At 48.5% G+C, this 27,532-nt stretch overlaps 11 protein-coding genes across 11 annotated transcripts; 6 read left to right on the plus strand and 5 right to left on the minus strand.

Annotated features, from left to right (window-relative positions):
* Nucleotides 1-997: 997 nt before the first annotated feature.
* On the plus strand, nucleotides 998-1,545 carry EV420DRAFT_1637971 (uncharacterized protein; the record flags this gene model as incomplete). Its single annotated transcript, XM_060476779.1, has 4 exons — nucleotides 998-1,155; nucleotides 1,207-1,286; nucleotides 1,345-1,437; nucleotides 1,496-1,545. 4 exons carry the CDS (start codon nucleotides 998-1,000, stop codon nucleotides 1,543-1,545), a joined length of 381 nt encoding a protein of 126 aa, XP_060335529.1.
* A 151-nt stretch (nucleotides 1,546-1,696) lies between these two features.
* EV420DRAFT_1040246 (uncharacterized protein) lies at nucleotides 1,697-2,675 on the plus strand. The gene is made up of 4 exons (XM_060465487.1): nucleotides 1,697-2,095; nucleotides 2,153-2,253; nucleotides 2,316-2,408; nucleotides 2,478-2,675. The coding sequence occupies exons 1-4, from the start codon at nucleotides 1,848-1,850 to the stop codon at nucleotides 2,543-2,545; spliced, it is 510 nt and encodes a 169-aa protein (XP_060335530.1). The 5' UTR covers nucleotides 1,697-1,847; the 3' UTR covers nucleotides 2,546-2,675.
* A 550-nt stretch (nucleotides 2,676-3,225) lies between these two features.
* EV420DRAFT_1040451 (uncharacterized protein) lies at nucleotides 3,226-4,182 on the minus strand. Its single transcript, XM_060465489.1, has 4 exons — nucleotides 3,923-4,182; nucleotides 3,743-3,859; nucleotides 3,596-3,683; nucleotides 3,226-3,538 (listed from the first exon to the last, which is right to left on the minus strand). Exons 1-4 carry the CDS (start codon nucleotides 4,052-4,054, stop codon nucleotides 3,444-3,446), a joined length of 432 nt encoding a protein of 143 aa, XP_060335531.1. The 5' UTR covers nucleotides 4,055-4,182; the 3' UTR covers nucleotides 3,226-3,443.
* A 1,317-nt stretch (nucleotides 4,183-5,499) lies between these two features.
* On the plus strand, nucleotides 5,500-8,912 carry EV420DRAFT_1328300 (uncharacterized protein). The gene is made up of 21 exons (XM_060468781.1): nucleotides 5,500-5,838; nucleotides 5,906-5,962; nucleotides 6,009-6,172; nucleotides 6,224-6,368; nucleotides 6,429-6,491; nucleotides 6,563-6,574; nucleotides 6,626-6,670; nucleotides 6,725-6,807; nucleotides 6,862-6,940; nucleotides 6,998-7,004; nucleotides 7,070-7,299; nucleotides 7,349-7,451; nucleotides 7,506-7,588; nucleotides 7,646-7,739; nucleotides 7,789-7,865; nucleotides 7,920-8,000; nucleotides 8,058-8,151; nucleotides 8,202-8,333; nucleotides 8,384-8,569; nucleotides 8,633-8,755; nucleotides 8,806-8,912. Exons 1-21 carry the CDS (start codon nucleotides 5,668-5,670, stop codon nucleotides 8,874-8,876), a joined length of 2,100 nt encoding a protein of 699 aa, XP_060335532.1. The 5' UTR covers nucleotides 5,500-5,667; the 3' UTR covers nucleotides 8,877-8,912.
* A 1,868-nt stretch (nucleotides 8,913-10,780) lies between these two features.
* Nucleotides 10,781-11,549, plus strand: EV420DRAFT_1475885 (uncharacterized protein; the record flags this gene model as incomplete). The annotated part of the gene is made up of 5 exons (XM_060469297.1): nucleotides 10,781-10,840; nucleotides 10,932-11,093; nucleotides 11,149-11,360; nucleotides 11,392-11,493; nucleotides 11,516-11,549. 5 exons carry the CDS (start codon nucleotides 10,781-10,783, stop codon nucleotides 11,547-11,549), a joined length of 570 nt encoding a protein of 189 aa, XP_060335533.1.
* A 76-nt stretch (nucleotides 11,550-11,625) lies between these two features.
* EV420DRAFT_1516271 (ribonuclease H-like domain-containing protein) lies at nucleotides 11,626-13,087 on the minus strand. Its single transcript, XM_060471930.1, has 5 exons — nucleotides 12,943-13,087; nucleotides 12,689-12,882; nucleotides 12,467-12,628; nucleotides 12,181-12,358; nucleotides 11,626-12,132 (listed from the first exon to the last, which is right to left on the minus strand). Exons 1-5 carry the CDS (start codon nucleotides 13,033-13,035, stop codon nucleotides 11,734-11,736), a joined length of 1,026 nt encoding a protein of 341 aa, XP_060335534.1. The 5' UTR covers nucleotides 13,036-13,087; the 3' UTR covers nucleotides 11,626-11,733.
* EV420DRAFT_1627400 (uncharacterized protein) lies at nucleotides 13,088-16,685 on the minus strand. The gene is made up of 17 exons (XM_060476037.1): nucleotides 16,209-16,685; nucleotides 16,147-16,159; nucleotides 16,069-16,092; nucleotides 15,974-16,013; nucleotides 15,891-15,918; nucleotides 15,575-15,839; nucleotides 15,508-15,522; nucleotides 15,274-15,458; nucleotides 14,974-15,220; nucleotides 14,822-14,920; nucleotides 14,756-14,765; nucleotides 14,607-14,698; nucleotides 14,452-14,557; nucleotides 14,179-14,400; nucleotides 13,921-14,129; nucleotides 13,738-13,869; nucleotides 13,088-13,679 (listed from the first exon to the last, which is right to left on the minus strand). Exons 1-17 carry the CDS (start codon nucleotides 16,451-16,453, stop codon nucleotides 13,230-13,232), a joined length of 2,382 nt encoding a protein of 793 aa, XP_060335535.1. The 5' UTR covers nucleotides 16,454-16,685; the 3' UTR covers nucleotides 13,088-13,229.
* Nucleotides 16,686-16,690: 5 nt separating this feature from the next.
* EV420DRAFT_1516278 (fungal-specific transcription factor domain-containing protein) lies at nucleotides 16,691-20,579 on the minus strand. The gene is made up of 17 exons (XM_060471931.1): nucleotides 20,522-20,579; nucleotides 19,934-20,467; nucleotides 19,851-19,879; nucleotides 19,780-19,792; nucleotides 19,706-19,725; nucleotides 19,605-19,648; nucleotides 19,524-19,551; nucleotides 19,158-19,467; nucleotides 18,922-19,109; nucleotides 18,514-18,859; nucleotides 18,448-18,457; nucleotides 18,337-18,391; nucleotides 18,142-18,287; nucleotides 17,877-18,083; nucleotides 17,614-17,822; nucleotides 17,425-17,556; nucleotides 16,691-17,369 (listed from the first exon to the last, which is right to left on the minus strand). Exons 2-17 carry the CDS (start codon nucleotides 20,315-20,317, stop codon nucleotides 16,914-16,916), a joined length of 2,577 nt encoding a protein of 858 aa, XP_060335536.1. The 5' UTR covers nucleotides 20,318-20,467; nucleotides 20,522-20,579; the 3' UTR covers nucleotides 16,691-16,913.
* Nucleotides 20,580-23,257, minus strand: EV420DRAFT_1516284 (acyltransferase ChoActase/COT/CPT). The gene is made up of 7 exons (XM_060471932.1): nucleotides 22,373-23,257; nucleotides 22,259-22,321; nucleotides 21,780-22,207; nucleotides 21,468-21,730; nucleotides 21,178-21,411; nucleotides 20,873-21,110; nucleotides 20,580-20,821 (listed from the first exon to the last, which is right to left on the minus strand). Exons 1-7 carry the CDS (start codon nucleotides 22,849-22,851, stop codon nucleotides 20,652-20,654), a joined length of 1,875 nt encoding a protein of 624 aa, XP_060335537.1. The 5' UTR covers nucleotides 22,852-23,257; the 3' UTR covers nucleotides 20,580-20,651.
* On the plus strand, nucleotides 23,258-25,765 carry EV420DRAFT_1516293 (PPPDE putative peptidase domain-containing protein). Its single transcript, XM_060471933.1, has 9 exons — nucleotides 23,258-23,372; nucleotides 23,422-23,500; nucleotides 23,549-23,653; nucleotides 23,707-23,719; nucleotides 23,766-23,840; nucleotides 23,891-24,417; nucleotides 24,475-24,550; nucleotides 24,606-25,376; nucleotides 25,430-25,765. Exons 1-9 carry the CDS (start codon nucleotides 23,278-23,280, stop codon nucleotides 25,630-25,632), a joined length of 1,944 nt encoding a protein of 647 aa, XP_060335538.1. The 5' UTR covers nucleotides 23,258-23,277; the 3' UTR covers nucleotides 25,633-25,765.
* Nucleotides 25,744-27,462, plus strand: EV420DRAFT_1516297 (mitochondrial NAD transporter). Its single transcript, XM_060471934.1, has 6 exons — nucleotides 25,744-25,998; nucleotides 26,051-26,167; nucleotides 26,224-26,540; nucleotides 26,601-26,769; nucleotides 26,824-27,121; nucleotides 27,173-27,462. The coding sequence occupies exons 1-6, from the start codon at nucleotides 25,956-25,958 to the stop codon at nucleotides 27,213-27,215; spliced, it is 987 nt and encodes a 328-aa protein (XP_060335539.1). The 5' UTR covers nucleotides 25,744-25,955; the 3' UTR covers nucleotides 27,216-27,462.
* Nucleotides 27,463-27,532: the final 70 nt, after the last annotated feature.

Genomic DNA, 27,532 nt, shown 5'->3' on the forward strand with positions numbered 1-27,532 from the left:
GGCGATGGACTGGTGCAGTAGCGTCGAAGAATGAGCTAGTAATTCCTTGGTCCGGGCAAAGAACAGGCAGCTGACCACCAGTGACGCTTCACTCGCACCATGGTGGCATTTGCGGCTTTGCGATGCTGAGATTACCTTGCTGCAGTGCGGAAATGAACGGGCGTTTAAAGGATTCGCTGTAATGTGAATCCAGGAACGGCGGTGGAAAGGTAAGACGTCAAGGACGGGGGGAGGAGAAGCCCTACGACCGCCGTGAGTATGCTGCGGAAGACGTCACTGATCCAAAAACGAGGTAAGTAGGGTGCCGCTTCGCTTCACCTTTTGGTCGTTACCGGTCAGTGAAGTACCGTCCCGAGATACAATAACTGACTTGTACCTAGAATTCATCCACTTCAACTGATACGTATGGTGTTCACGGTAGTGATATAGTTCCCGTGCCGTTATAGAGGAAAAGTCAATCGGTGAGAAGAAGAGGCACGGCTCTCAATCGAATTGAAATGGGGAATGAACGTGCACATTGACTAAGCATGTAAAGCGTGTGTATTGCCGAAACGTGTTGTGTCTGAATTACTGTTTCAAGTGTATGTTGTTCAATTGCACTGCGACTTGAAAGAGAGTCTACGGGGAATTATTGCTGAGCACACCATTTCAGATACGCAGAGAAAGAAGCATCAAGGTTGGCGAAAGCAGCGGAACAGCGGGCGATGATAAAGAGGACCTGATGAGATTGAAGATTCGCCGCGTAAAAAGGCCACATGCTACGTACGCCCCGATGAATGCTACGCACTGGTTAGCTCAAGCTCAGGCGATGCTCTTACTGTGACAAACATAACACAACCGGCCTAAGTCTTAACTTGATCCAATTTACGACCCTGGTTTACCCTATATAAGAGGGACGGGCATTGGAGAGTTTCTCATCGTCCTAGACTTTCAACATCCCTCTTACTCTCTCTTACGAATTCATAGAGCGACCTCAGGTTCTCATTCACGTATCATCATGAACTCTTTCATCACCACGTTTTTCCTTACGCTTTTCATTGTCTTCAATGTCGTCGTCTCCGCTCCCCTAGCTGCGCGAGATGTATACTCTCCCCCAGTCAAGTACCCTGGCTCGGGTACGACGTGGAAGGTCGGAAGCCGCCACAATGTTACTTGGTACGCAAATCGCGCCCCTGCTCTCCATACTCGCCTTTAACTCTACTACAGGGACGCGTCGAACCCGCCTGCAAGCATCACGAACCCAGAAGGAGTGATCTTCCTGTCTACCAATGGGCGTCTCGATGTCGGTATGTTTGCCACCACGCTTGACCGTTGAGTCTGTAGGCTCATATTTTTCTTCCTTAGACCATCCTCTTGCATCGGGTTTCGACATCACCAGCGGCAGACAAGAAGTTCAAGTGCCTCAGGTCGCACCTGGCACCCAATATCAGATCGTCTGTGAGTAGTACTCGTTCCTAAAATCGTCTTTAATTTTCGATCTGACACATTCCCTCAGTGATGGGTGACTCTGGCAACAGGGGCGAATATTTCGCTATCGAGGCCTAAATCTCACGACACGGCACTGTATGATGAAATAACGAAACCAGCCAAAACGAAAACGTTCATGAGATCGTTGATGATCGTTATCAGTTGCCCCTGAACATGTATTCGAACCTGGAACATTTCTCTGCCTCTCCCCGCACTACTATATCTTACATACGTAGCATAATACTTAATTCTAGTATCACCAAGTAGTTAGCCGTTGTGTCGAGTAGTTTGGAAGTTGCTGTCGAAATTTGAATGTAATCGGAGGAGATGCTCACGTGGGCGTGTCGATCCCGCTTATCGGCTGAAAATTCTCACGGCCCATGCGAGCAGCAAACACAGACAGGTATAAAAGTGATCAGGCGGCGACATGGACTTGTGACGAACTTCCATCAGTCCACGTCTTCTCCCAAGACGATTCTATGATGTATACTCATGCCCTTCTCCTCCTCCTCTCCTCCGTCTTCGTTCATGCGCTTCCTCTTATCTCTCGCGATGTTATTTCCCCTCCTATCACGAGCCCCACTGCAGGTACTATATGGACTGTTGGACAGACCGTAACGGTTACTTGGTATTTTGTGTCTTTTTTCTCGTAGAACCAAGTTAAATGTTTATCAATACATCATAGGAATACAACGGACATACCAACAAATGCTTCACAAATAACGAATCCCATTGGGAAAATTGTGTTGGGATACCAGGCGAATAATAGCTTGAACTTGGATCTCGGTAAGTTCTTACGGCATACCTGGATATTCAGCGCACTCTCTTATCGCGCCGCATCCACCTAGATAATCCACTCGCCAGCAACTTTCAGCTCACAGACGGTCATGCCGACATAACGGTTCCTGATGTTGAGCCCCGTGATGACTACATTATTGTCTGTGAAGTAGTCCATATGAACGTGAGGCCTTACCGCAGTACCAACCAACCACCCACCACGCCTTTTATAGTGTTCGGTGACTCGGGTAATACGAGTCCGAAATTCACAATTCAAAGATCCACCTTCTTCAAGCAGTAGTGGCGCTACCACTAGTACCAGTAGTGCGAGTAGCCTGACAAGTATAATCAGCACCCCAATACCCATCACAGGATCCGAGATCACAGGCGGAACGTCCTCCACCAATACGCCGTCCTCTGCCAGGCCGTCTGTCACCTCAGAAGTGTCGACGACCGTTGCAACGATTACGGCGATCTCGACCTCCACTTTCTTTCCGTCCGGCTCGTCGCTATTACCGACATCATTAGCGCTGTCCTCTTCAATTCAGTCCACTTCCAGATCAAGCACCCCCGAATCCACCGCCGCGTCGACGACGCAAGCGGCTACCCAGAGTAACAATGCGGGTCAAATGCTTGGTTCTAACAGAGCCTACTGTTTCGTCGTGGCATTTTTGGTTATTATGCTGAATTTTTGATCCGTTACTAACGTTGAGTCTCCAACCATTCCTCATTTGTACCAATTTACGAACGCTCATGACGACCATTTCCCCTGTTTTGTATCTTTACGACTTAGTCGATTTACGAGACATTTGTTTCTTGGCATTTACTTACCATCAATTGTACATCTATCCATCACAACGAAACTTTAACGAAGTGTTAAAAAAACAATTCAAATAAACATTCGACTAGTATCCGCAGAAAGCTACATATGTAGGTACAAGGATCTAGCAAAAAAGGTATTGCACATCATGAATAAAACAGTCGTCAAACAAACAATAGGCTCCAGAGCCTCGGGGTCGTGAATGGTAGTTTGTAAAGATATAAGACCACCAGGTATCCGTTACATACTGATACACCAATTGGAAACTTCATTCCTTGCGACATTCCTGACATGTCTAAATAATTCCAACGTAAAACAATCGTAAAACCCGATGAAGGTGAAGGCAAGCGGGAGTGGGGATAGGATGGTTGGGAGGCGCTTACGGGCTCCATGACTTTGCCATGAAGTGCCACTTGACTGTGAGCTCCCCGGTTGAGAGATCGTCAAGTTCTTCGAAAAGGCCCGGGGACATGTCTGAAGTCAAAGAATAGTGTCAACGGGTGTATATATCGGGTGACTCGGGCTTCGTACCTATATCGTCCCATCCACAGCTCTCGCAACTGTCCCTTAGAAGACCATACGCTGACTTGCCGTTACCCTCATTGACGATTGAGACCCACTGAATGAACAAACAACATTGGGCGCTGTTGGTACCTAGGATAATTGCAAAGAACGGACCTGATTACAGTTTGAACCGCCGTTTGCATCGTAAAAGGATTTCGACATTGCAAGGATCTTGTCATTATTGCCGTCAATATAGCCGCAATTGCCCTTGCCCGGGTAGAACCATGTTCCCTGTAAGAAATCAATACAGTCAGTACACGGACGGAAATCGTGAGGAGGGGGAAATACTGACACGGCCCACATGGTCAGGTTCTCTTTTCGATTTCTGCGGTATGGGGTACTGGAGCAGCAGAGACCATTGAAAGACACGAGAAAAGCACGAAAAGTGCAAGGGCGACAGTGCGACATGGTGGAAGAGTTAAACATGACAGAGGACGTGAGGCGGGGTAAGGTGCGAGCAACAGCTGCCAGTAGAGGAACTTGAGGCAAGTAAGGTGGGGGAGCTCGACAAGGGCATCAGCAGGATTTTCAATATGCTTTTATACCTGTGCGAAGTCCCACCGCGTGTATACGGTCCATGAAATCATGGTGAGGATTAATCCCGTTGGTGCTTATTTCGGACCCCCGTTACGCCGGCAAAAAACAACGGCATATTTTTTTGCGATGCTATACTTACGAAGAACTAGACAACTGAAAGGGGGTGACTGGCGTCCAGACGTGTCGTGAGCCAAGTAATGCGGCGCGGGCAGGGAAGTTGAGGCCACATCCGTCTTCGGACCGCGGAGATGTGACACATCAGGAATCGCGACAGTCGATATGAACCACTAGTGTGGTAGCGACAGAGCAGTCCAGGCATCATTGCCTAGCTCTATTAGATCTAATCATCGCCTGTAGGGCACGTTGCCTGCAGATTCACGAAAACGCTGCAGCTGTGCAAGGCGCCAAGATCGAAACGCAACATAAATCGATCAAAATGCAAAAATGTCGAATGCGTCACAATCGGTCACAGATGATGAAGTAATCGCGCCCATCCGGCATCATCCGGGATAACGGTCGGTCTCCAGGTCCCTCCCAGCAGGTTGTTAGACTTTTGAACCTCGAAAATTTTCTACTCAGCCCTGAACCCCGCGTTCTTCATTTTTCTCCGGTTTTCTTGATTGAGAAACAGGGAATTTCTACCCGATTTCCCAGTCGCATTCTGAACGCCCGTATCTGACGCCCATATTTCACTTTTGTACCACGCGCCCCAGCCGCCGAGGGGAATTATGGCGGCAGAATATTCTTCTTTACGAAGAGAAGACCTGATTTCTTCTAACTTGGCTTCGTAGGCTTCCATGTGGATCGGGCCATTTATTAATGAACGCTCCTACTGCGCGTTTGAATCCATTCAGAGCAATGTGTTCCTTACATGTACGTATTCCGGGTCCTGGTGATTTTAATCATGGCATTCTCAGGGTAAGTCGCGCGACAAATCTTTCCGAGAAACCCATGCCGGTGAATATTTACTACAACGATCCGATTTCCGAAGGACGCCGCCTCCGAATGTTATGTATTCTCCGTTTACTCGACCAGTAGAAGTGAATCGGTGACTCGATTGCCGCGTTCTAGGTGAACCTTCCTGCAACTTGCGCCTTGGACTACCTCGGAGCAAGGAATCATCTAACTTGGCGTTCGAAATACAAGAAGGTGGATCGATGTTCATAAGACTCAAGGTTGGATTGAACTAGTACTCTGCGTGGTGCAGTGGCGTTAAGTCGATTTCTCCTTTCAAAATTTCCCGCAAAGTCCGTAGCCGTGCTCGGGCTAGTTCTTTTGACGAGCTGTGTACTAGCTGCCAACCTTGCACCGCGGAGGCTTAAATAAGTGGGTGACGGAATGCTTGACTATTGATACTGCACACGGACGGTTCTACCCGTCCAAGTTTCGGAGTGAGTTGCACGGGAGCCTGTAAGTGAAGGCCTTCGAATATTATTCGCGTCGCACTCGCAGAAGAACTTCAACTTGGGAAGCAAATTCATGACATTTGCACCGCCACAACCATGACATCAGCCTTAGCAGTAGCAACCGACGGCTTGTCAGACCTTGAACTGCCTACTACTTCTCTCGGAGGAATTTTTGTGTACCATCAGGCATCGCTGCGGCCCTGCGCGAGACTTAGACCGAACACCGAGATGCAGGCGATTGGCCAACGATATGGCACCACTCTACCTGTTCGTCCACATCGATGTCTACCTCCGTGGTATCGACGAAAAGTCGGACTAACAACGCACTCAACAGGATCAAGTGGAAAGAATTGCGACATTATTTGACTCCCATCTAGAGGTCATCAGTGATGTAGGTGTCACCCGGACCTTGCTTGCTCTTCTCACTTGCAGTTTAGGTCCGTGATTTGTATAGGGATCGTGTCGCTTTGGAGCGCGAATATGCTACCAAGCTTCAGGCATTGACAAAGAAAGCAACAGAGAAGAAGAGTAAAATGGAGAGCTCGTTCGTAGTCGGAGATGACCCCACCAAAGCATGGGACGAACGTACCTTGAAGCAGAGGTAACTATCCTTGAGGCACCAACTCCACCCTGCTCACAATGGGCTTTTCAGTACCCTGAATACCGCTTATGATGGAATTATTCAATCCATGACGAACACCGCCGAAGATCACGTAAATGTAGCCGAAGTTCTGACCTCTCAGGTCGTCGACGTTCTCAAAGCTTTAGGGCGCAAAAACGAGGAAACCAAGAAGAAGGTACGATGTCCCGACGTTCGCGAGTGATTTCAAATAACTCACCTCTGTGATTGGGAACAGGAGATGCAATTTTTCCAGAAGCTGGTCTCAGATAGGGATCGTACTTACGCTGAACGTCTCAAGGTCAGAACCATTTCCTGCAATATAGTTGACAATCGGCCTCTTGAATCAATAATCTAATGGCCGGCCGGCAGAACAAAGCAAAGGTAATTAGAAGATTTATACACCGTGGACCTCTCTAACGGATTTGCCCCCAGTACGATGAAGAATGTGGCGAAGTAGACCTTCATCGTCAGAAGCAGGTTGAGTTCGAATTCCTCCCATATGTCTCCCAGGCACCTGATCAAGCGCATTAGGGACGAGCACACGACGACCGACATGCGGAGCGTATCGCAAAACAAGCAGACCAACAACGCAATGACATGCTAAACTGCAAAAAGTGAGATGAATTCGTGTTTGTACCAGGAACGCCCGTTCACCTGTATCTCCATAGTTCATACATTATATCCATCGAGGTGTCGAACAAGATAAAAGCCAAATTTTACAAAGATGACCTACCAGGCCTAGAGGATGTACGTGTTCTGCGGTGGCATACTTGACATGATCCCGACAGCTGACTTATCCTCTAGCAATTGCGTATGTATCTGTGTCGTTGATTGACAGCCTTAATGCTCATGCACATGCTCTGCGGGTGATCTTAGAACTCCTTCAGAGCCGACTCGTCGAGCGATTTACTAAGATCCTCCAGCATGCACAAGCGATTCAGTCCAATCATTTGGATGTCCTGAAGAGTCGATTAGCCGCCGTTGAGAGATCCTTGGCAGAAGTCAACCCTTCGAAGGACCAGGATCTATTCTGTGATCATAATATTCGTCCTTTCAGTGCCCCCAATGACTGGAAATTCGAACCTTGTGCATTTTTTTATGACACTGTCAGTGATCTTCTTTCTACGTAATACGCTTATCATCTGAAGGATGTAGGAAACTTTGAGTGTTGATCCCGCGCCAAAAGTATTTTTGCAGAACAAACTCAGCAAGAGTCGAAGCAAGTTGCAAGAGCTCAGACCTGTGATTGACAATAAGAGTGTGTAATAACTGTCATCCGTCTATCATTCTTCTGAGTAAACTTTTTTTATAGAACGAGAACTGGAACAATTCGCCAAGCTCGAGGCCGCTTACGACGCAGAAAGGTCACTAGGGAACGCTGATGAAATAACAGAGGTATGGCTATCATTATGTTTTAGCGAAAGGATGACGTTAATTGACGTTTTAATATAGAGTTACATGGAAAGTCGACACCAGCTGGTACATTTTGGGTCGTCGGAATGTATCTTGAATGCCGAAATAGAGGTTATTACCGCCGCCGTTGGAGGTCTGTACGCAGTCTTCAGTCTATCTGGTGCTTCTCATCCAGGCTCCAGATGATTTGGGGGCCCAACGACCACATTCTTTCAAGAGCTCATCTTTTTCTATCCCCACAACTTGCGCTTGTTGTCAGGTCAGGTTAATAATATACTCCCGTCCTATCTTTCGACTTAACTCAAGCTTATAGACGTCTATATGGGGCCTCAGTAAGCAGGGAAAGACATGCAAAGTCTGTGGGATATCGGTCCATTCTAAGTGTGAGCTCAAAGTAAGATGCCTATCTGGTGCATTTTAGCTCTATGATAACCGATGCCTAACTACCTAGGTGCCCGCTGACTGTCAGCAGGGCGGCGCATCACGCAGCTCATCTATGCTTTCGCGGAAGTCTACAAGCACAAGTTCGCGTTCGACCACTGCCAGCATGTGGTTCCTTCGGGTCCAAGTGTATGTACTAAATATCATTTTCTAGCGCCATCTGTACTGCAGACCCCTACGCCGTCTTCCTTTGTCCAGCCAGCTCATGAAGAAGAGGTTTCTTATCCTACAGCCAAGGTCATCTTCGACTTCAATGCTACGTCCGAGTTTGAACTGAGTGTCAAAGGTGAGTTTTCATCAAAGGTTACATATCTTTTCTGCTTACTGTCGTATTAGATGGCGCCATGGTCAGTGTTCTGGAACCAGATGACGGTTCCGGATGGGTAAAAGTAGCCGGTACTCGTGGCAACGATGGACTAGTCCCTGCAACATACTTGGCGCACGGCGAAGAAGATTTAGTCCCTACTCCTACCCCATCTTCTTTCAAATCTGCCGGCAAGGAACAAGGGTCAGGTCAATACGGTGCGCCTAATCCCTTTGCCATTGTACGTGCTTGCGCAGTCTGATCTGTATCACCGGTCCCAGTCAGGGTGATCTATCAATACGAAGCGGGCGGTCATGATGAGATTGGTCTTAGAGAGGGTGAAGTCATTGAGTTGTCGAGTGGTCCGACTGGTGGTCAGCATTACGGCGATGGATGGTGGGAAGGTAGGAGAACGGTGACCGCATCTTCCGGCAATGATTAATTAGAAGTCCAGGATTCAATTCAAAAGGTCAGAAGGGAATTTTCCCAAGCAACTACGTACGTTTTATTCCCCTTTCTATTTGAAGACGCTGATCTCTTTGCGTAGGTGGAGATGGTGTGATGGTTTCAGATATCATACCATCTTTGGATGATTCGGACATACAACCCATCACTTATTTAAGCTTTCCAGCAGCTCTCGCACCGTTGACGCGGGGACACTCTGTGTAAGTATTTACATGCGGGGATTCATTAACCAGCATCAATGATCATGCCGTGATTAATATTTTTGAGCTCAGTCTCAATAATGAAATCGTGTTAACCAGGCGTGTACCTGCTGTTTCTGAATCGCCATCATTGATGCAAAGAAAAGAATGCCAGAAGATTATCAGGCAGCGGAGATTTCAGTTCAACGACAATGCGTGGACCTGTCATATCTGTATTATCAAAGCAAAGAGCCTTGAGGCGTCTTTCTACATAAGAGTAAATGAAAGTGGTCGCATGCACACATCAACCCGATGGCCGACGAATTCTACACGGAGGAGTTGAGCGCGCCGTTAGCGAAAGGCACACACTGTGGTACCGTTGCGGCTTTAAAGTTCACAACACAGCAATGGCCAACTACGGGGAATGCAGACCGAGCCGAGCCGATGGCGCATAGGCTAGGCGCGCAGCATATTTAACGACTGCGATGGCAGTGCAGTTCCATGGACCTGAACGAAAGGCGCAGTTCGCGGAGCTGAAATTAGCCGCTTTAGAGAGCTGTTGTTGATTTTGAGCTGAAAGGCTGCGAAAACATTGAAACGGACATTAAACTACCAAGTTTGCAAGAAATGATCCCGGGAGCGATCGTATATACGTACCCACGTCACGGAACATCTTCTGTATTGAAGGACAATAGCAGTTGATAGGCTTATGGTCTTCTAACCTCTAGAGGTCAGTAGGAGGCTTGTGAAATCCAGTTGCGTTATGATAGTGGATGTATATAAATAAACACACAGATTAGATGTTATTAATATTATCTATGGTCCACCAACTGGGTCCACTACTACCGCTTTTACGCGCCGCGTTCAATGGACTAGAGCAAGGTCTAAGGGACATCCCATAGCAACGGCAAACTTGGGAAAAGATTAGTCAAGCGCATAGTAGTCTCGTTGCCGAGCCCTCACTACTTGACTTGACTTAGGGCGCTTGAAATATGCGACGATGACTCCGAACTAATTTTGACAGGTATATAAAGAGCGAAAGATAAGTACCTCCCCTAAAATGCGTCACAGACACTTCCATCTTCTCCGGGGCTAGCTAACTAACTTTTCGTTGCAGTCAGTTCAAGTTCTCAGGCTGGAGGCATTGTCGACTGCAGTCGCGTCGCTTGTACCGTCGGAACCTGAGCTGCTACACGATATACGTGAGCAGACGGCGGTGGTACTTCTGCGATGACTGACTGCGACGACACTTCCAAAGGCTAGAGAGCTGATCCATCGTGGGTGGGATGGTACCTTGCACGTGGTCGCGCACCATGGTGGCCATGACCAGAAGTAGAAGTCCCATCCTTAATCAAGGCACATGATGATACATAACATAGAGTCCGACTCCTTTCGCCGTTTGACGGTAGTCTCCGCCTTCCAAGACATCCATATCGGCGAAAGGTTCTCGATAATCTTTGATTGACTGATTTCTTGTTCAATGACTTCAATGACCGAATTTGGACTACACATCGCTGAGATCTGAAGCGCGTCACACCAGCACTTCATCGTATGTTCGTAATGAGTGACGATACGCATGTACTCAATGAGTTTCCTGCAGGTAGACGGTCATGCATATGGGTGATGTCATCCTTTTCAAGTTCAAACGTCAGATATATGGCTTGTGAACTGTGGAGCACTGGCAATGCTACGACTCCATTACTATCTTGCCAGAACATTTCTGTATCCCTGAGCCGCTTGAGCCTGAACCCAACATACTCAAGAAGAAATCTACCATCTCGGACCATGGCGACAGATCAAGCTCAAAGGACACTCACCGCCGCCATCAAGGAGGACCATGAGGAGGTACACTGTTCCGCTCTCTCTTCGTGTCTCCTCTTCATGAATTTAACTGTCTTTCATTAGATGTATGAATACTATGATCATTATGTCAAAGCCAGCGGAAATACAGGACGCTCAGGCTCGCTGGTCTCGGCAGCTTACTTGGGAAATTGCTCGCCATGCCGTAGGAGAAGAAATTGTTGTTTACCCTCTGATGGAAAAACATCTGGGAGAGAAAGGACTCGAGTTAGCCGATGAAGACCGCAATGACCATCAGGTTTGTAGTTATCAACGATTGCATCCACATAGACCACATGCTAATACAACCATAGCGTGTCAAAGAGATGCTGAGCGACCTCGAAAATATGGAGCCCGGATCTCAAGACCATCAAACGCAGCCGAAGCAAATCATGGATCACTTACACCAGCACAACGATAACGAAGAAAGAAAGGACCTTCCTCTTCTTGAGCCTGTGCTCGGTGTGGAGAAAAGTACGAAAACAGCCAACAGCTTCCGAACAACAAAGAAATTCGTTCCAACGCCGTAAGTGATTACTACTGATGTGTCGTACCAGTTCATTCATTTCTTCCAGTGCCCATCCTTCTGCGCCGAACAAACCGCCATATGAAACCTTCCTTGGATTCCTCACTATGCCTATTGACAAGTTAAAGGACATGTTCTCGGCATTTCCGACTGAGGAGACTGAAGGAGCAGGAAAAGGAGCAGGAGTAAATCGAACGATATATAAATATTGATACAGCCTTGTAAAATTAGTTTTTTCTGCAGAATCGACCACTCAAAAACCAAAAGGAGTGAGTTAAAGGATGCTAATAAACATAACGACAAGTACACAACATAGACGATCCATCTTACTCTGTACAGAAAACAACGAACGAAAGACGAGGGGGGAAAACAATTAACGACCTCCACCGACAAGCGATGTCCTCATATATGGTCCATTCGCTGATAGTGGTCCATATGCTCCATTTGGTAGGGGTGTTGGTATGGACATGGGTATACCCATACCAACTGGTGTCTGCGCGATGCCGGCAGCGATCTGCCCGGGTGTCTGCGCATGGTTGTCCCTAGAAGCCAACGTCCCTCGGTCTTCTCTTTCTGCAATGGTCGCCCCACCCCGCCCAGGATCCGTTAGACCGTTCGTTAACGGGAACGTCTGCCCAAAGCCGTACAACTTCCCCGAATACTCCTTGTCATCAATTGTGTCGTTGAAGTACATTTCGCGCATCTTGAAGAAGGTAGAGGCGGTAAGGAGGGAGTCGGAGCCTGCTGTATGTGAATTGCCAATACGGACAACCTGAAAAAAGTTGAGCACTGGAGGACGGAGCAGTAGATGATGACGTACCCCTAGCTCGTCTGCCACGTCCTGTAGTCCACCCCTCAGCACCTTGCATGCCCGCATCATGAATTTTATATCATAAACAGTCGGGAACCATATCCGAAGGATGTCAAAGAACTCTTCTTCTGTCTTTGGTAGCGAGACTGCCGTGAGGAGCTTGACGAAGTAACCGAAATCGTAGCCACTGTATTCAATCACTTAGCCAGTAAGACAACGCGAGAAAGACAAGTACGCATGAACAGACAATGACTCCTAATCGACATGCAAGCGTGACAGGATATTCAATGCTTACCTGTGGAAAGACACCCATTTAGTGTCGGGAGCCAAAACCATTCCCGATGTTATCATTAGCTCCGCAAAGTCCTGCGGTGAAATACCGATTTCCTCGTGCCGCTGAAAATCAAGGCCGGACTTCTGTAGCAGTTCTATCGAGTCAGGAGCGTACATGTCGTCACTGTGATAGACCACGTCGACCTTAGTGTTGAAAGGAAAGTAAAAGAAAGGAATATCGCACTTGACACTAAACCGAAAGTTAAACTGCCACGTCGAGGTCTCCAGTGGAAAGTTACCATCCTCGTCCGCGAATGTGATACCGACCTGAATGATCTTGAGAAGGTCGACATTACAGCGCATTGTCTGGTAATGGTAGTCGGAAGAGGTCTTGAAGTTTCCTATGGGGCGCGCTACAACACCCGGAAACTCGGTGTCCTGGAATTATGAGATGCTGTGAGTCCGGCGCCAGCAGTGGCACAAATGATGAGGATGAACCATGGCAATGTACGGGTATTTTTCGATAATTTCGCGGATTGTATGCATCTCTGCTTCAAGATTCGGTGCCCATACCTCTCGTATTCGAGACATATTGGGTAGAAGAAAATGAAAAGGTGAGAGTACAAGGCAAGCTGTATAATGAGTACAGGTTCGTCATGCCCTCGACCATAACAGGTTTAATTACGTAATCGATCTACTGTACACTGCAGAATAAACTTCAATTGTTATATAGGCCTGCAAGATTATTTAAAAAAGATCGCAAATAATTAGCCCCATAACAACGACTAGAACCAGGCCATATAGCTGGTATCACTAAGATCAACTGTGATTGCGCCGTGATCGAAATTCACGGTTTCGTGCTTCCCCACACGAGGGTCAGACGGAGAAAATGGTGTTGGCGGCGCCGACGCAAAATTATAACGGTCGTCGACGGTTATTCCAGCACTCTGGAAGCGATACACCTCCGGCAGCCATGTCCTTTCGTCTTCCACATTTTGAGGATGTGATACATACATCCGCGAGACAGGTGACACTGGCGTAGACATTATCTGCTCCGCGTATTGGCACAGGGATGGATGTGCATCGGTGAAAGAAGGAGGTAGTACAACATTGGAGGCGCCAGGAACTTTTGACGTGTCCATCATTGCGCTTTCGATTGAGCCATCCTGTAAGGAGTTCCGTCGCACTTGCATATGCAAGTGGCGAGACTTTTCCCCCATCTTTTCCATCAGAGGCTAGAAGAAACGATGGATCAGCCACCTGGGGTACGAATCTCACATGCAGAGCACTCACGAGGGCTTTTGCACTGAAAGGGAGAATAGTCGCTGCATGCATAAATAGCTGTCGAACTCGTTCAAGATCTTGAAGGGCAAACGTGGCTAGAGGACTTGATGGTGCTCTCGATATGAATAATGTCAATGTTACCTGAAAAGACGGTCGTTAGTATTGATTCGATTGAAAGGATGGGAAGCGTACAGCTGCCGAAAAGGCATTAAACCAGAAGCATAGGAAACGAGTACTTAAGTGCTGCTCTTGGTCATATAATTTGGTGACAGTAGAAATTAAAGAAGATGCTCCAAGATATGTCGCCACAACAGATGGTGCGAATCGATGGTGAAAGTCAAAGGGCTCTGGACAATTATTCATGGCGTCCGTGAAATACCGACGATGGAGTTGGAGAAGAGCTTCATACCGCTATTAGATATACGTGGCATACAACAAGACTGAACGTACCGATATCTCTACTTGTGGCAACAAATGCACGCTGCATCGATAACAGACGAGTTTTGACTGCGTTTACGATACTACTTTCGTCTAGAAGGGGCGGAACACCAAACGTCCGGACAGCTCTGTCAAGAGTTATAATGTGAGAGTAATCAGGGGGCGTGATGCTAATCATAGCTTCCAAAATCGGAGTCAAACACTCGATGAAGAAGGCATTCTTCCACTCATGATCTAGCAAAATTCATTATTTCAATAATCAAATCGGAGGAAGATGCCACTCACACAATATCTCTTCCCGAGAGACACTCAGCCCTTTAGCATGGTAATTAGGACGTTTGACGTCGACATGGGCTAGGGAAATAGATGGCGGTCGTCCCAGGGACAGACTCTGCATCCAAGTCAGCGATCGGTGGACTTTAAAGTTTTAAGGGACGAACCAGTCGGCAATCTAGATTCAGCAGTTCCCAAAACAGAAACCTCCGCTTATCTTCCTCCTCAGGGATGACCTTCAATCTGCTGCCGTCCCGGTCTGGAAATTCAAAGTTAGTATATTCCGGACACAGGTAAAAAAACGAGGCCAACGTACGTAGGCCAAGCTGTTCAAATGCAAGGATCAGTACCAAGAGAAAGACGAAAGAGATCTAGATCGCACCCCTTGCGCTAATTTCGCAATGAACCCTAGTAAATTCCAGGCATATCCCACGGCTTTCTTGTTATCCGAAAACACCAAATGGTACCAAACCATAAAGAACTACTCGGTCGTCAAGTCTAGGCGGCGGATATGACGTACAATGACGTACATACCAATGCATGCAGCTCATCAAAATCGGGTTCCTCCATCAGCGGGATTTCGCAAACAGCAGCACGAGCAAGATGGTGGTAGGCTTCGCCATGCAGCGAGCCCAGCGGCTTGTGTAGATCGACCAAGGACCCAATAGATAGAATCATAAGTAGCAAAGCGAGACGACGGGGACCTAGATCTTCAATAGATGACGCATAGCAATGATGTATAAGATTTTGCAAGAAGCTTTCCGAGGCGTCCAGGTTGTACCTATGCAGTAGGATGAGACCCTAATGAAAGCGAGCGAGTAGCAAAATTCTTACTGCCAAAGAGCATTGCGACATGCCTGTTCACAGAGACGGCGCGTTTCCTCGATGGGTGGGAGGCAATCTCTGATGCGTTTGCGGACACCGATGTCCACCGTCCAGGGAAAGGGAAAGGCGACACTCAGATGGAGGATGTCGGAGGGTATATTAATGTCAGGGACTATTGCCAACGTGCCGTATGGCTTCGTGGGTTCAGTTGGAATCCCAACACCAATAGAAAAGAAGACCTACTATAAGGTTAGGTCGCTGGAGGGAAGTCATTAGCCCTGAGGCATGTGCACAGTATCACGGTACTCACGTCCATGGAATAATCTTCGGGCTTCCGCAGCGCATTGGGGAAGTCCACAGGATTTTTGGGCGTATCGTCGCGACTATGAGTCTCAGTGGTAGGAGACTGGCGCAGCTGAGAGTTTTTAATGCGTAAGAGATCAGGTGTGAGCAGCGGATGTGGCTCATTTGAATAAGAGGCTTGAAGGGTCTGCAGCCCATCTTCTAATTGACGGACACGGTCGCTGAGTTGGGTAATTCTTTCATGCAGCTGCTCAGTGTTCGCAAGAATAAACCTGGTTTTGGTAAGTAAAACGAAGAAGGCAAGGAAAGCAGAATGAACCGACCGGCTTCCACGACCCGAAGTCAAAGCGCCTGAAAGCAGAGAATCAGTTTTTTTTCCTGGAACAAAATAACGAGGAGCACCAACCTTCAGGACAGATATCACTACACCCTCTCTTTCTACATGACTGTGTGACCACAGAAAATCAGGGCCCAGGAACATTCCGCTACGAATTCACTGACCTGACAGGGGAACACACGATCGCACTGGATTGCAACGCAAATTCAACCGTTAATTCCATGCTGAAGGGATAAACATACCTTCAGCTTAAGCCTAGGTACTCTTTTCAGAAAAAATACCGAGAATGACGCGAAAGACACACCTTCGGCACTCTCTGCAAGACAACAGCCGACCGCGCTCCTTGTCTGGAGTCTTGTGAGCTGGCACATCCTGACGACTGATTCTTGAATTTTCTGGCGCATCCTGAGGCGGACCATGATGGAAATTGTCTTGGTACATATCGTCCGGTGGGGGAGGCCAGCCGCCGCGAGGTCTTTTTGGAGGACGACTGCCTTCCCCGCCGCTGCCGTGCATATCGAGGTCTGAGGGAGCCCTGGGGTCATACATATGGAGCAAAAATCAGATAAAAAGAACGAAAAGGACAAAGAGCATAGGAAGTATGAATCAGAAGGAACTCCGTAACCGCCTCGGGGCTGAAGCTTGTGGAAGGTTGATTTGATGGCCAAAGGCAAACAGTCCCATTATATTTGCTGCCGAATTCCGCTCCCTCAGGTTGGCCGGTGCTGTTTTCGTCAATCCGTACTGAGAATATCAGTTTTCCGGCTTTCTTTCTTTCAACGAGTCTCCTGATTCGCCTTTGCTCTATTTTATTTCATTCTGTTACCCGTATCTCCATGTCGTCGGTGATTATTTTTAGATCGGCTATCAACCCCGAGCAACACGGAACTCAAGTCCGAAATACAGCAACGGATCTGCAAGTTCGAGTTATTCTATTCAATAAGACAGGCATAGTATGTAGATATTCAAAACACAAGCATCGGGAAGAGCAGAAAACCAATATTCTTCTTCAGAACCAAGCCATGACACTGTCGGCACCCAAGTTCATTGCACTCATCTCTATGCTCATCGTGTCCACTCCAATAGACTTCGCCGAGGTACGCAGGGCAGCAGGGTCACTGACAGTTGGCGCACGCGGGCTCGAATGGGGCAGCACAGGCGAAATCACATGCACCGGCGGAGGAGACAATGAAGTCGAAAACAGAGACGAAACATCGCGGTAACTGGCCTGGAAGTTCGTGCGGCATCTCCCTCGTTCAATTACTTCGATCTGACACTGAACAAGGCTTGAGTGTGCCGAAGCGAACGGACCTTGGGTCGACATCAGTTCAACCAACTCTTCCTCCGAGAGATCAAAATCGGGGTCATCATCCTCTTCATCATAATAGACAGTAGGCACATTCTGAGCAGTCGTCCAGCGAGAATAGATGTGCTTGGCTTTGTCAATCAATGTCTCAAGGATGGGCTATGACATCGGCGGCTTAGCGCCATTTCCGCAAACGGAATTCTGTTGTACTCACAGTGATTTCCATCGCCCTGGGGCACTGTTCCTTTGCTGAATTGAACAGGGAGCGAGCACGCTCCAGCTCCTGTAAGGAGGTGGGAACGAGACACGCAGCTGGGGCCCGAGAAACGAGTAAACAAAGGGCCACCTTGTTTTAGAATCAAATAATCAGATATCAATCCCGTGGCGAACGCCAATAACGTACTGCAGCAGAGAAAGTATTGGACCAGTATCCCAAAATACGCGATGTCAGTTCCGGTTCGCGGTCGTACAGATCCTGAATAGTTGCAATCATACGAGAGGCGCTGAGGAACACGGCCACACAGGAGGGAATGTATCGGTGGTGGCGGTTAACAATTCCTTCCGCCCCGCTGACGACCCGCGTGAAATAGCTTCGATGAAGCTGTAAAAGGACTAACAAAATATCAACCTGGGAAAGCGGACCGTAATCAATTATAAGCCACCAACCGGTTTCAATGGCCGTTGTCAAAGATGCCTTTTGCATCAAAAATGACCGATGCTGAGGGTTTCTAGCACGTAAAGCTGTAGGGACGGAAAAGTCTCGGATCTTCGCGTCCAGTTCGAGGACTTTCGTGTACTCCCAGTTGGGTTGAGATATCAGTTCAAGAACGGGTGCCAAACAGTGAACATAGCATGAATGTTTCCACTCTTGGACTACAAGATGGATACGTTAGTGATAATAAACTCCATAAAGCCCGAAAATGCAATTTACAGTGGTGAAGTCCTTCCGCGGGAGGGGCGCTTGGGTCCGGGGTATACACCGGGCGTGGACAATCCATATGGGCTAATGACAGCGATGGTGGCCTGCCAAGGGACAAAGACAGTCGGGCGTCGAGATACATCAGTTCCCAGAACAGACTGCGACCTAAATTAGTACGACACTGAATGAAAGGTGCCATGGACCTACCATCGACGTCGTTCAACCTCTTCAGGTTGAAGTTTCATTGACGGGGTATTCCGATCTATGTACATCACTTAATTCATCCATCCGGAAAAATTGAGATCAACGAAGACCTACGAAGGGCAATCTATATCTAGACATTCAGACAGCGGCAGACGAGACGAACAACAAATCAGGACGTACACTTTGGGCTAACTTCGCCGTAAGTCCCATTAATCCCCATGCATAACCCGCAGCTTTCTTTTTATCGGAGAACACCAGAAGATACCAGATTTCGTAGAACAGAGCAAGAACGGTTTCTACATTCGTATCTTCCATGACGGAAATTTCCGATAAAGCAGCGCGAGCGACCGTGTGATACGTTTCAGCCACAGCAGAGTATGGCGGCCGCCTCAAATCCACGAGACAAGCGACGGCCATTATCATGAAAAGCAAAGCAAGACGTCGCGGACATGTGTCCTCGATCGGACTGTTGTAACAGTGCTGAATGAGGTGGAAATAAAACGACTCATCCGAGTGCGGATTATACCTAGTACATAATAAAATATCAATTCCACCTGGGGTAATCTAATGAGGAAAAGAGAGACGAACTGCCAGAGAGCATTTCCTTTGGCTTGTTGCCACAAATATTCCGCTTCAGCCTGCGGAGGAAGCATACCTCGGATGTAGGACCGTAACGGGATGTTAGGTTCCGGAGAATCCTTGTGAGGCATTGGAAAGCTATGGCTCAGGCGCAATATTTCCGCTTCAATCTGCTTCCCATCGGAGAGTGGCTCATCCTAATGACGTTAATCTCCAATAACGAGAGAAGAATGGTCTAGACATACAATCATCATTTCCGTGTCAGAGAGAGACACTGTGGCGTCGATGTCCGCTCCTCCTTTCGTAGATTGTGGCGACGCAGCCGATGCAGTTTCATGCTCCGGATCGGTAAGAGCGTCGCTGCTTGAATTTGGGCTTGTCCGGGACGTGCGATAGAGGTTGACTGTGCTCTTCACACCGAGAAGGGTCGGCTGCAAAAGAGGGTGCGTTTCTGTGGGAGAGTGGGACTTTGCTAATGCTTCCTCGAGGTCACGGATACGGTCACCCATTTCATTGATCTTGTTATGCAACTGTTCGGTGTTAGCCAGAATGAATCTGACGAATGAAAAAAATGTCAGCGGGGTGGTGCGACATGCATGGCGGACACGTACCGCGTGCCCTTCCCAGAGACAAGAGCACCTGTGGAAAGTAAGTCAAAAGGATAACGCATCGAGATAGAAAGTTGAGTATACCATTGGGGCAGATATCGCTGACGCCTCTCTTTCTGCATGAACCACTGCAGGGGGAGGGCCAAGTTTAGCTGACCGGTATCCAAGTACTTAAAGAGACTCACCAAGGGAAATTCCGGTCGCACTAATTAAGACCAACTGTTAAAATACACGATTTCGAAACTTTACGACAGCATACCTTGAGTTTGAGCCTAGCGAGGAGAAGCCCGGTCAGCAAGACAGCAAACGTGAGGGAAAAATCATACAAACCTGCGACATTCCTGGCACGACAAGGTCGTCTACACAGCAAAATGAGTCCACCGCAGTATATTCCAGGAAAACAATACGCTCACCTTCTTTCCAGAGGATCGTTTGGTACCATTCACGCTATCAGCGATAAAGATGTGCTCCTTGGCACCATGACTATGGTTGTGGCCAGATTCGTCTTCTCCGCTCATCGTGGTACCACTTTCGGCGGATGCACAACGAGCCCTTTTTGAGGGGCGGTCGACCTCCCCTTCAGGATGCTCATGACCAGTCAACACAGACATTGGAATGCGAGGGTTTCGGATGAGGTGAATCGGGCAGAAAGGGACCTTTCGGAGGCTCGGCACTATTTTATGCTGGGACAGAAAAGGGAATGTCTCACTATGGGATCCTGACACACTTCGCGTGCGTTCTCTCGTTCTTTCTAGTTCCAGGTCCCCCATCACAACCGTAGTGTTGGAATTTGACATTGTGAAGGGGAAATCAGAAGCATATTGAAAGAAGGCCTCGAGGAATGCAACGGGAGCAAACGTGACCGCATACCGGTGTTCTAAACTCAGCACTGAATCCCATCTCCTTCCGTCTCTTTGTCAATCTCCGTCAAGGACACTTGATACGATGTAACGATTCGCGTTGTTGGTCCAACGGAACCTTTTTATTTATAATTTCCGCAGAAAAGCCCCTTTCGCTTACCCAATCGCAATTTCCACTTGCCTCGGATCAATTTGATCAGGTGGCCGAAGTTTGAAAACCGAGATATGGATTTGGTTATGCATTTCTGGTAAATCATCTACTGAGAAATTTCTACAGTTTGCTCTCCAAAGCTTGGGCCTTCTCCATCATGATACGCGTCTCCGTCGCGGCCTCAGCGAGGTAGTGCTTCAGCTCGGCTGTATTCCTCTTCAAACTAGTAATCGTCCAGCGAATGTAGTCATCACCGATCGCGTATGACAGACCGTACCCATCCGGAACAACTACGTAGATCACCGTGAGCTGCCGTACTTGACGATTACGTTTTGACATACCTTCGCCGTACCCCCACCCATCAAAGTACGGGCTGCTGAGATTACTCGTACTCAGCTCCCAATGGCTGGTCTTTGAGAACGAAGGGTCGTTATAAATTTCAGGCGTCTGCTCGCCTTCCTTCAGAAGCTTCTTCAGGCCAAAGAAGTGCCTGTCGACACCCTGACCGTCAGCCGCCCAAGCAGCATATTGTAGGTGCCGCGTAACGGCCGCACGGAACAGGTTCGCGCGATTAGTGTCCTAAACAAATGAATAAAATTTCCTGAATCAAATCCCATCCAAGCGAAACGTGCCAGGCAAAACTTACCGTCTCGTTGGGATCCAACATTGCCTCAGCCCACCGCTTTGCTTCCGAACTCGAGGAACGAATAACTTCAGTTCGCCCAAGTTGGTACTTTCTCGTCTGCGCACTCTCATACGTGACGCCGGGACGACCGAACATCTTATGAAAGGCGAGTTGCTTCACTAATTGTGCCCACGCATCAGGGGAGGCTTTGAACTTCTTGATGGTATTTTTGCCATAGCCTTCATAGTGGAGAACCTAGAACACCGGGTACGTCAGGGTCAACGGACAACAAAACGAATAGAAACGCGTACGTGGAGATCATGGCTTCCAACCAATTCCTCAAAGCGCTTCTCAGCGTCTTGAACAAGACTTTTCACTTGGTCGTTAACCTTAAATTTCAATTCCACTGGTTCTGGAAGGTTTTTCCCTGTATCGGCAGATCTAGCTGGCCCGAGGTCGACTTTACCATGTGCTAAAGTTGCCAATATGAACTCGTTCAACCGTAGAGTCGGGGTTCCGTCCATACACGAGTGCTCCCCCAAAAAGCCCGAGCGACCATTGTCAAATACGATCACTGTCGAAAAATGAGCTGATGTAACAAGGTTACAGGGAACGCGACTTACATTGATGTTTATCGTAGAAGCGGTTCTTACCGTCTCCCACCCAGCACGCCCACGATATGTCTTCCCTAGTAACGGGCTTCGTGTCGTCCAAACAAACGACAATCATAGCACCCTCAATCTCCTCCAATGATTTTGCGTTCGTTCCATCGGCAGAGGCGGCTAACAGTTGTGCGCGAGCGTCGGTCCAAAGATCACGGTTGTCAGACGTAAGAGCACCGATAGGGAGACCCGAGGATGAACCGGCTTTCTGTATCACTCTTTCTATTTGGAACTCGAGCTCTGCCGCAGACAACTCTCGGCCCGTGGAATCAATTAAAGGGACCTTGAAGAACTTGTTTTTGCGAACGAATACGACGTGATTGTGGGTGGCAGGATCAAATTTGTGGGCAGTATCAGAAGGTTTATTCGGGTATCGGGATGAATGGAATCTATTGACGCGTCAAGGATATGCCGATGGCCATCATTGGTTTGCAACTTACAGCCACTTGTAGGACGTCATACAAAGAGGTGCTCCCCTTACTTTTTCGGGTTCCAGAGCTTGACTGGAAGAATGCTTGAGTCAACATTTGTTACATGAGGCCGAATACACGCACCTTTCCGTTAAGTCCCTAAAAGCCAGCATACTCTTGAGTAAGCTAGCCGCTCGTTTGACAGGATCCCGGCGCAGCTTGTCGTCGAGGTGGACATAGAAGTAGCTGACGAAAACCACGACAGGATCACGGTAGCCCATGTACGCGGCATCATTCCACCAATCGCTGATCCAGTTGGTGACGTTGGGATCTGCAGCTCTGGCTTCAAGCCGCTTCTGGAGTTCGGCACTTATCGGCGAAGCGAGAAAGTCCTTAGCGACAGATTCCGTCTGCTTGTACGCGGCTTCCGACACATGGGGACGAACAGTCTCGAGATATTTGTGGACAGTAGAGGAGAGGGTAGGAACAGGCAGGTGGGGCAAAGACGCCTGGTAACGCAACATGGGGCCTGTAGAGGGATCTATAGCGTAACCTGGAGGAGGATCTGCGTTCTTGCGAGATGCAGTGGACTTGAATCCAGCCTTTCCACTTGGTTTAGACATAGCTCTTGGTATCGAAGACGCGCACGAGATTGTTCGCTGAACAGCTGTCAATCGAAAACATCAAAATTGACACGACGACGGCAACATACTAAGCGAGAGGTATTTGCTAGGGATGGCGACAAATGGATCATGCCAAAAAAATAGTTTGCTTGTTGGCGGTTAGTAGTAGAAGCAACAGCAGCAGCAGCGTGGGAGTCACAAGACAAGGAGCGTCGGTAATAGGATGGCTGTGCCAGATGCTGGCCGCCAGCGATCGGCAGGGGCTTCTAGGAGAGAGGGCGCTGGGTATGCGCCATTATATGCTGGCTCCTAGGGACTCCGGTTCCGCCTGCTTCCGTACCCGGACCTCCTCTCATTCCACGTGGCAGATGCCGTCGGGATCGTGTGGCTGTACAGCACTGACGCATCCTTTTTCCGTACTCTACTATGCACCCTGTAAAATTATATGTATACGATCTCAGCAATGGGATGGCGAGGCAGCTCTCGCGCCAGCTAACTGGCAAACAAATTGACGGCATCTGGTGCGGAGTATACCCTGTATCCAGAGCCGTAGTTAAACTCGTTCTCTAGGCATACCTCGATTGTAGTCTTTGACAGAGAAGTATTCTACGGCCAGGGCATAAACACGACTGCGCCTGGCCAATCGCATGTAAGTAGGCCCAACATTTGTTTATTCCTCAAGCCTGATGATTCGTAGCACGGTTCACCCTTGCACATCATAGATCTTGGCGAGACTGACATAGATGAAGACACCTTCGGGGAATACATAAAAGACTTGCGTGATCATTACACCGCGGATAAAGTATGTCATTCCCTGCATCCCGCTAATTTAATCCCCATCTCGCTTCATTGTAGTACCATCTCCTAGGTTAGTCTACTACAATTCCCCGACCATCCTCTAACAGCTGTCTTAGATTTTAATTGCAACTCGTTTACCAACGATGTCGCGGGCTTCCTCACTGGGAGTTCCATTCCTGACTGGATCAAAGGTCCCTCCTTCTGCTTCGCGATTCACCGGTCACTGACTGTCTGGACACAGATCTGCCAACGGACTTCCTTTCCACTCCGTTCGGACAAGCCCTTCGGCCCACCATCGATTCCATGTACCATCGTCCCACGCCCAGTGCTACACCTGCTCCCACTCCGCTTACTTCGGGCCAAGCACCTGACCCGGCTCTCGCTGCATCGATTCTTCAGTCAGTCGCGGAACAAGCTCAGCGTAACGTGGGTTCTTCAACTACCCGAGCTCCGATGTCCCTTCCTGCCACAGAATCCCTAGCAGCCCCGCTGCATCAATGTACCAACTCGGCGTCGTTCCATAATCTGCTTCGCACCCACCGAGCCGTCGTAGCAAATTTCTCCAATGTGGCTACCTGCATGCCATGTCGTATGATAGCCCCAATCTATGAGGATCTCGCCAGAAACAAGGGTGTGTCGGTGGGTAATCATGGTGTCGGTGCTGCCTTCATCAAGATAGATATGAGTACGCCGATGGGGAACCAACTAGCGTCAGAATGGAGCGTCAGAGTGATGCCGACCTTCATGTTTTTCTTGAACAGCAAGAAGGTATATCTCACTTCGAAATTACGATATCCCGACTTACAAAAGTGTGCACATTCACAGATACATGAAATGAGGGGCGCAGATGAGAAAGAGCTTAGAGCGCAAATTGATTTGCTTATTTTCCAAGCATATCCTCGTGCGTTTCTCCTTGATTAATCAACAATTTATTCAATAATAAATATGTCATCCAGCACATCCTCATACATCGCTCTCGCTTCCTAGTTTTCAGGCACTGTCCCTGAATCCTATCTTATTCACACAAGCTCCTTCCTTGGATACCGTCAGCAATAAATTCGCATCTTTCATTGACGCCGCACCTTGGCCATCCGACTCGCCACAATCACAAGCGCAAGTAAAGGCTTCAATTACGGGCACAATAGTACCGTACCTCAAGTCTAGATTTGCATCAAAGGCCACCACAGCTGGCAAATCACCTCTCCCATCTGCTACGCCGGTCTTGATCAGCATGTGGGCAACAATAACAGCAGCTTTGGCAACCATCTTGGCCCCCGAATCACTCTTCCCACTAGCTGATATGTGGCGCCTTGGCTTCCTCGATCCAGCTGTTGGGACCTGGTGCGCAACGAATCCCCTTGACCCCATTACCATACTTTTATCAAAAGTCACAAACTCGTCCCCGCGTAATTACACGCTGACGGTGATACGCATGCTTTCAAATGCTTTCTCCACGCCTCTTCTCGCACAGAGATTACTGATCGGCGCTAGCAAGGCCAGCCTCACGGCTTTCCTGATACCGTCGTTGCTGCATGAAGATGCAACGGTACGGACTTCTGCCGCGAGCCTGGCCTTTAATGCTTCCGCCTTTGTGCAGAAGGGTCGAGTCGATAAGGTGAGAAACGGTGGCAGGACATCGGCGGAGGACGAGGATGAAGATTGGGAGGTAGAGATGGTCAGCGCGATCATCGAGGCAGTAGGAAGGGAAAAGGAAAATGAGGATGTTGGTATGTATAATGCATTTGACTATCCAAGGCCTTTTCTGACGCTGTTCCGCCAGTGCATCGGCTTACCGCATCCCTGGCGTGTTTGTTACGAGTTTCCCCGTTCTATGAAAATCAGCTGGTTCCATTACTTGAAGTTCTTCAGGCTCGTGATGTCCTCAAGAGCAAGCTCGAAAAGGCAGGCTGTGGGCCAGACGGTGTGAAGAAGCCAGAGGTCCGTAAATTGGTTGAAGAAGTAGCCATGAAGTTGTGCCCGTAGAATGAACTTCCATAGTAGAAATGTAAAGTAGAGGTGTAAAGAAGTATACAGCCAATACTATACAGTCCTTACGCGGAAGAATAGGAGATTTACAGGTTCAAGCACGCTAAACGCGGTAACTGCGGACCTGTACATCATCTGACGAGTCAAGGGAAATAACCGAAAATACCACCCGCCGGCCGTACCCGATAGCGAACCCGATGGTCCGAACGCTCTGGTCATCATCCAGTTAGACATTGCTCTCTACGGCGTCCCGTGACAAGCACCACGACGACTGCAAGACAACACTCCGTAAGGACCCCGCGCACCGGCGGGGCAGAGATATGCAGTCAGGCCAGGCCAAATGGACCGCAAACAGCATGATCGGTGCGTCCTTCTGCGATTCCAGGCTTTTTTTTTGTTAATTTCAAGCCCTTAGCTGGTGCCGGTGGTGGTCTCATTGCGAGCGTTGCTACATGTCCACTAGACGTTGTCAAGACCAAGTTGCAGGCGCAGAGAGCGGTGCAGGGGCAGGCGTCCTATCAGGGCATATTCGGTGCGTTCTTATGATTCGCTTCGTGGCGGTTTTTGGCTTATGTTGCGGCGTATCAGCGACGGTCAGAACTATATGGCTTCATGATGGCTTCCGTGGATTCTATCGAGGGCTTGGTCCGACAATACTGGGTTATCTCCCAACTTGGGCTATCTACTTTGCGGTTTACGATGGAATCAAGAGTGCATTTGGGGAGGCGCCTTTGGGGGTTCCAGCCCAGTCTCATGAGCGGCTTTATCCTGCAGCTCAGCCCAAAGGATACCAGCCTGTGATGCGCGAACATTCGTGGTCATTGCACATCCTGTCGGCCATGTGTGCTGGCGCAACGAGCACCATTTGTACGAATCCTTTGTGGGTCATCAAAACGCGATTCATGGTGCGGCGTGTCATATATTGGTTCCCCGCGTGTACTAAGCATGCTTCGTTGGTTGTTTAGACTCAGTCTCGTGACGAAGTCAGGTATCGACATACAGTCGATGCTGCACTTACGATTTATCGGACAGAAGGACTACGAGCATTCTATCGTGGCCTTCTTCCCAGTCTTCTCGGGATAGCACACGTCGCCGTGCAGTTTCCGCTATATGAGCAACTGAAAGTTTGGGCTCGTGAGCATCTCTCCATTCTCAATTTTAACTGTTCTCACCGTCCATTTCCCTTAGAACAAGAAGCGGAGGAACCGTTGTCGGGCCGAGTGATATTGCTCTGTTCCGCGGCTGCCAAAATGACTGCATCCGTTGCGACCTATCCTCACGAGGTTGTGCGAACTCGACTGCAGACTCAACGGCGGCCTTTGGCGGACGACTTCTCATCTGATGGAATGATTAAGAAATACCCCAGAGGCGGGATTATCTATATGACCCAGAAACTTATTCGGAAGGAGGGTTGGACTGCCCTGTATAGAGGACTTTCTATCAACCTCCTCCGCACTGTCCCAAACAGTGCTGTTACTATGTTGACGTGCGCCTCGTTCCTTCTCCTCTGGAACGATCTACTGACATAATTTCGCAGGTATGAGCTTTTGATGAGACAATTGTCAAAACGGACGCCCTGACGTAGCTTTGTCGTTGATTAGTAGACCGGTAACAGATCCTTCTATGGACGACAGATTGCTTCATATACAGGGTGGTTACGAGAGTTGGTTAGATTGAGTGGCTCATATCAGTCTGGGACTGTGAATATTTTTACAGTCCATTCGACTTGCATTGATTATGTATTTTAGTACAATACCTGCGCGTCCCGCGCTTTTCCTCATTTCAGCTCTGTGCAGCTCTACTCGATACATTGATACAATACAATAATGCTGTAGACTATCTTCGTTTCCGGATCCGAGCTCCTAGTCAGATGTGGAGTGAACAAATGAAATATTCG

The sequence above is a fragment of the Desarmillaria tabescens genome (assembly GCF_030435595.1).
Source record: "Desarmillaria tabescens strain CCBAS 213 chromosome Unknown EV420scaffold_6, whole genome shotgun sequence".
NCBI lineage: Eukaryota > Fungi > Basidiomycota > Agaricomycetes > Agaricales > Physalacriaceae > Desarmillaria > Desarmillaria tabescens.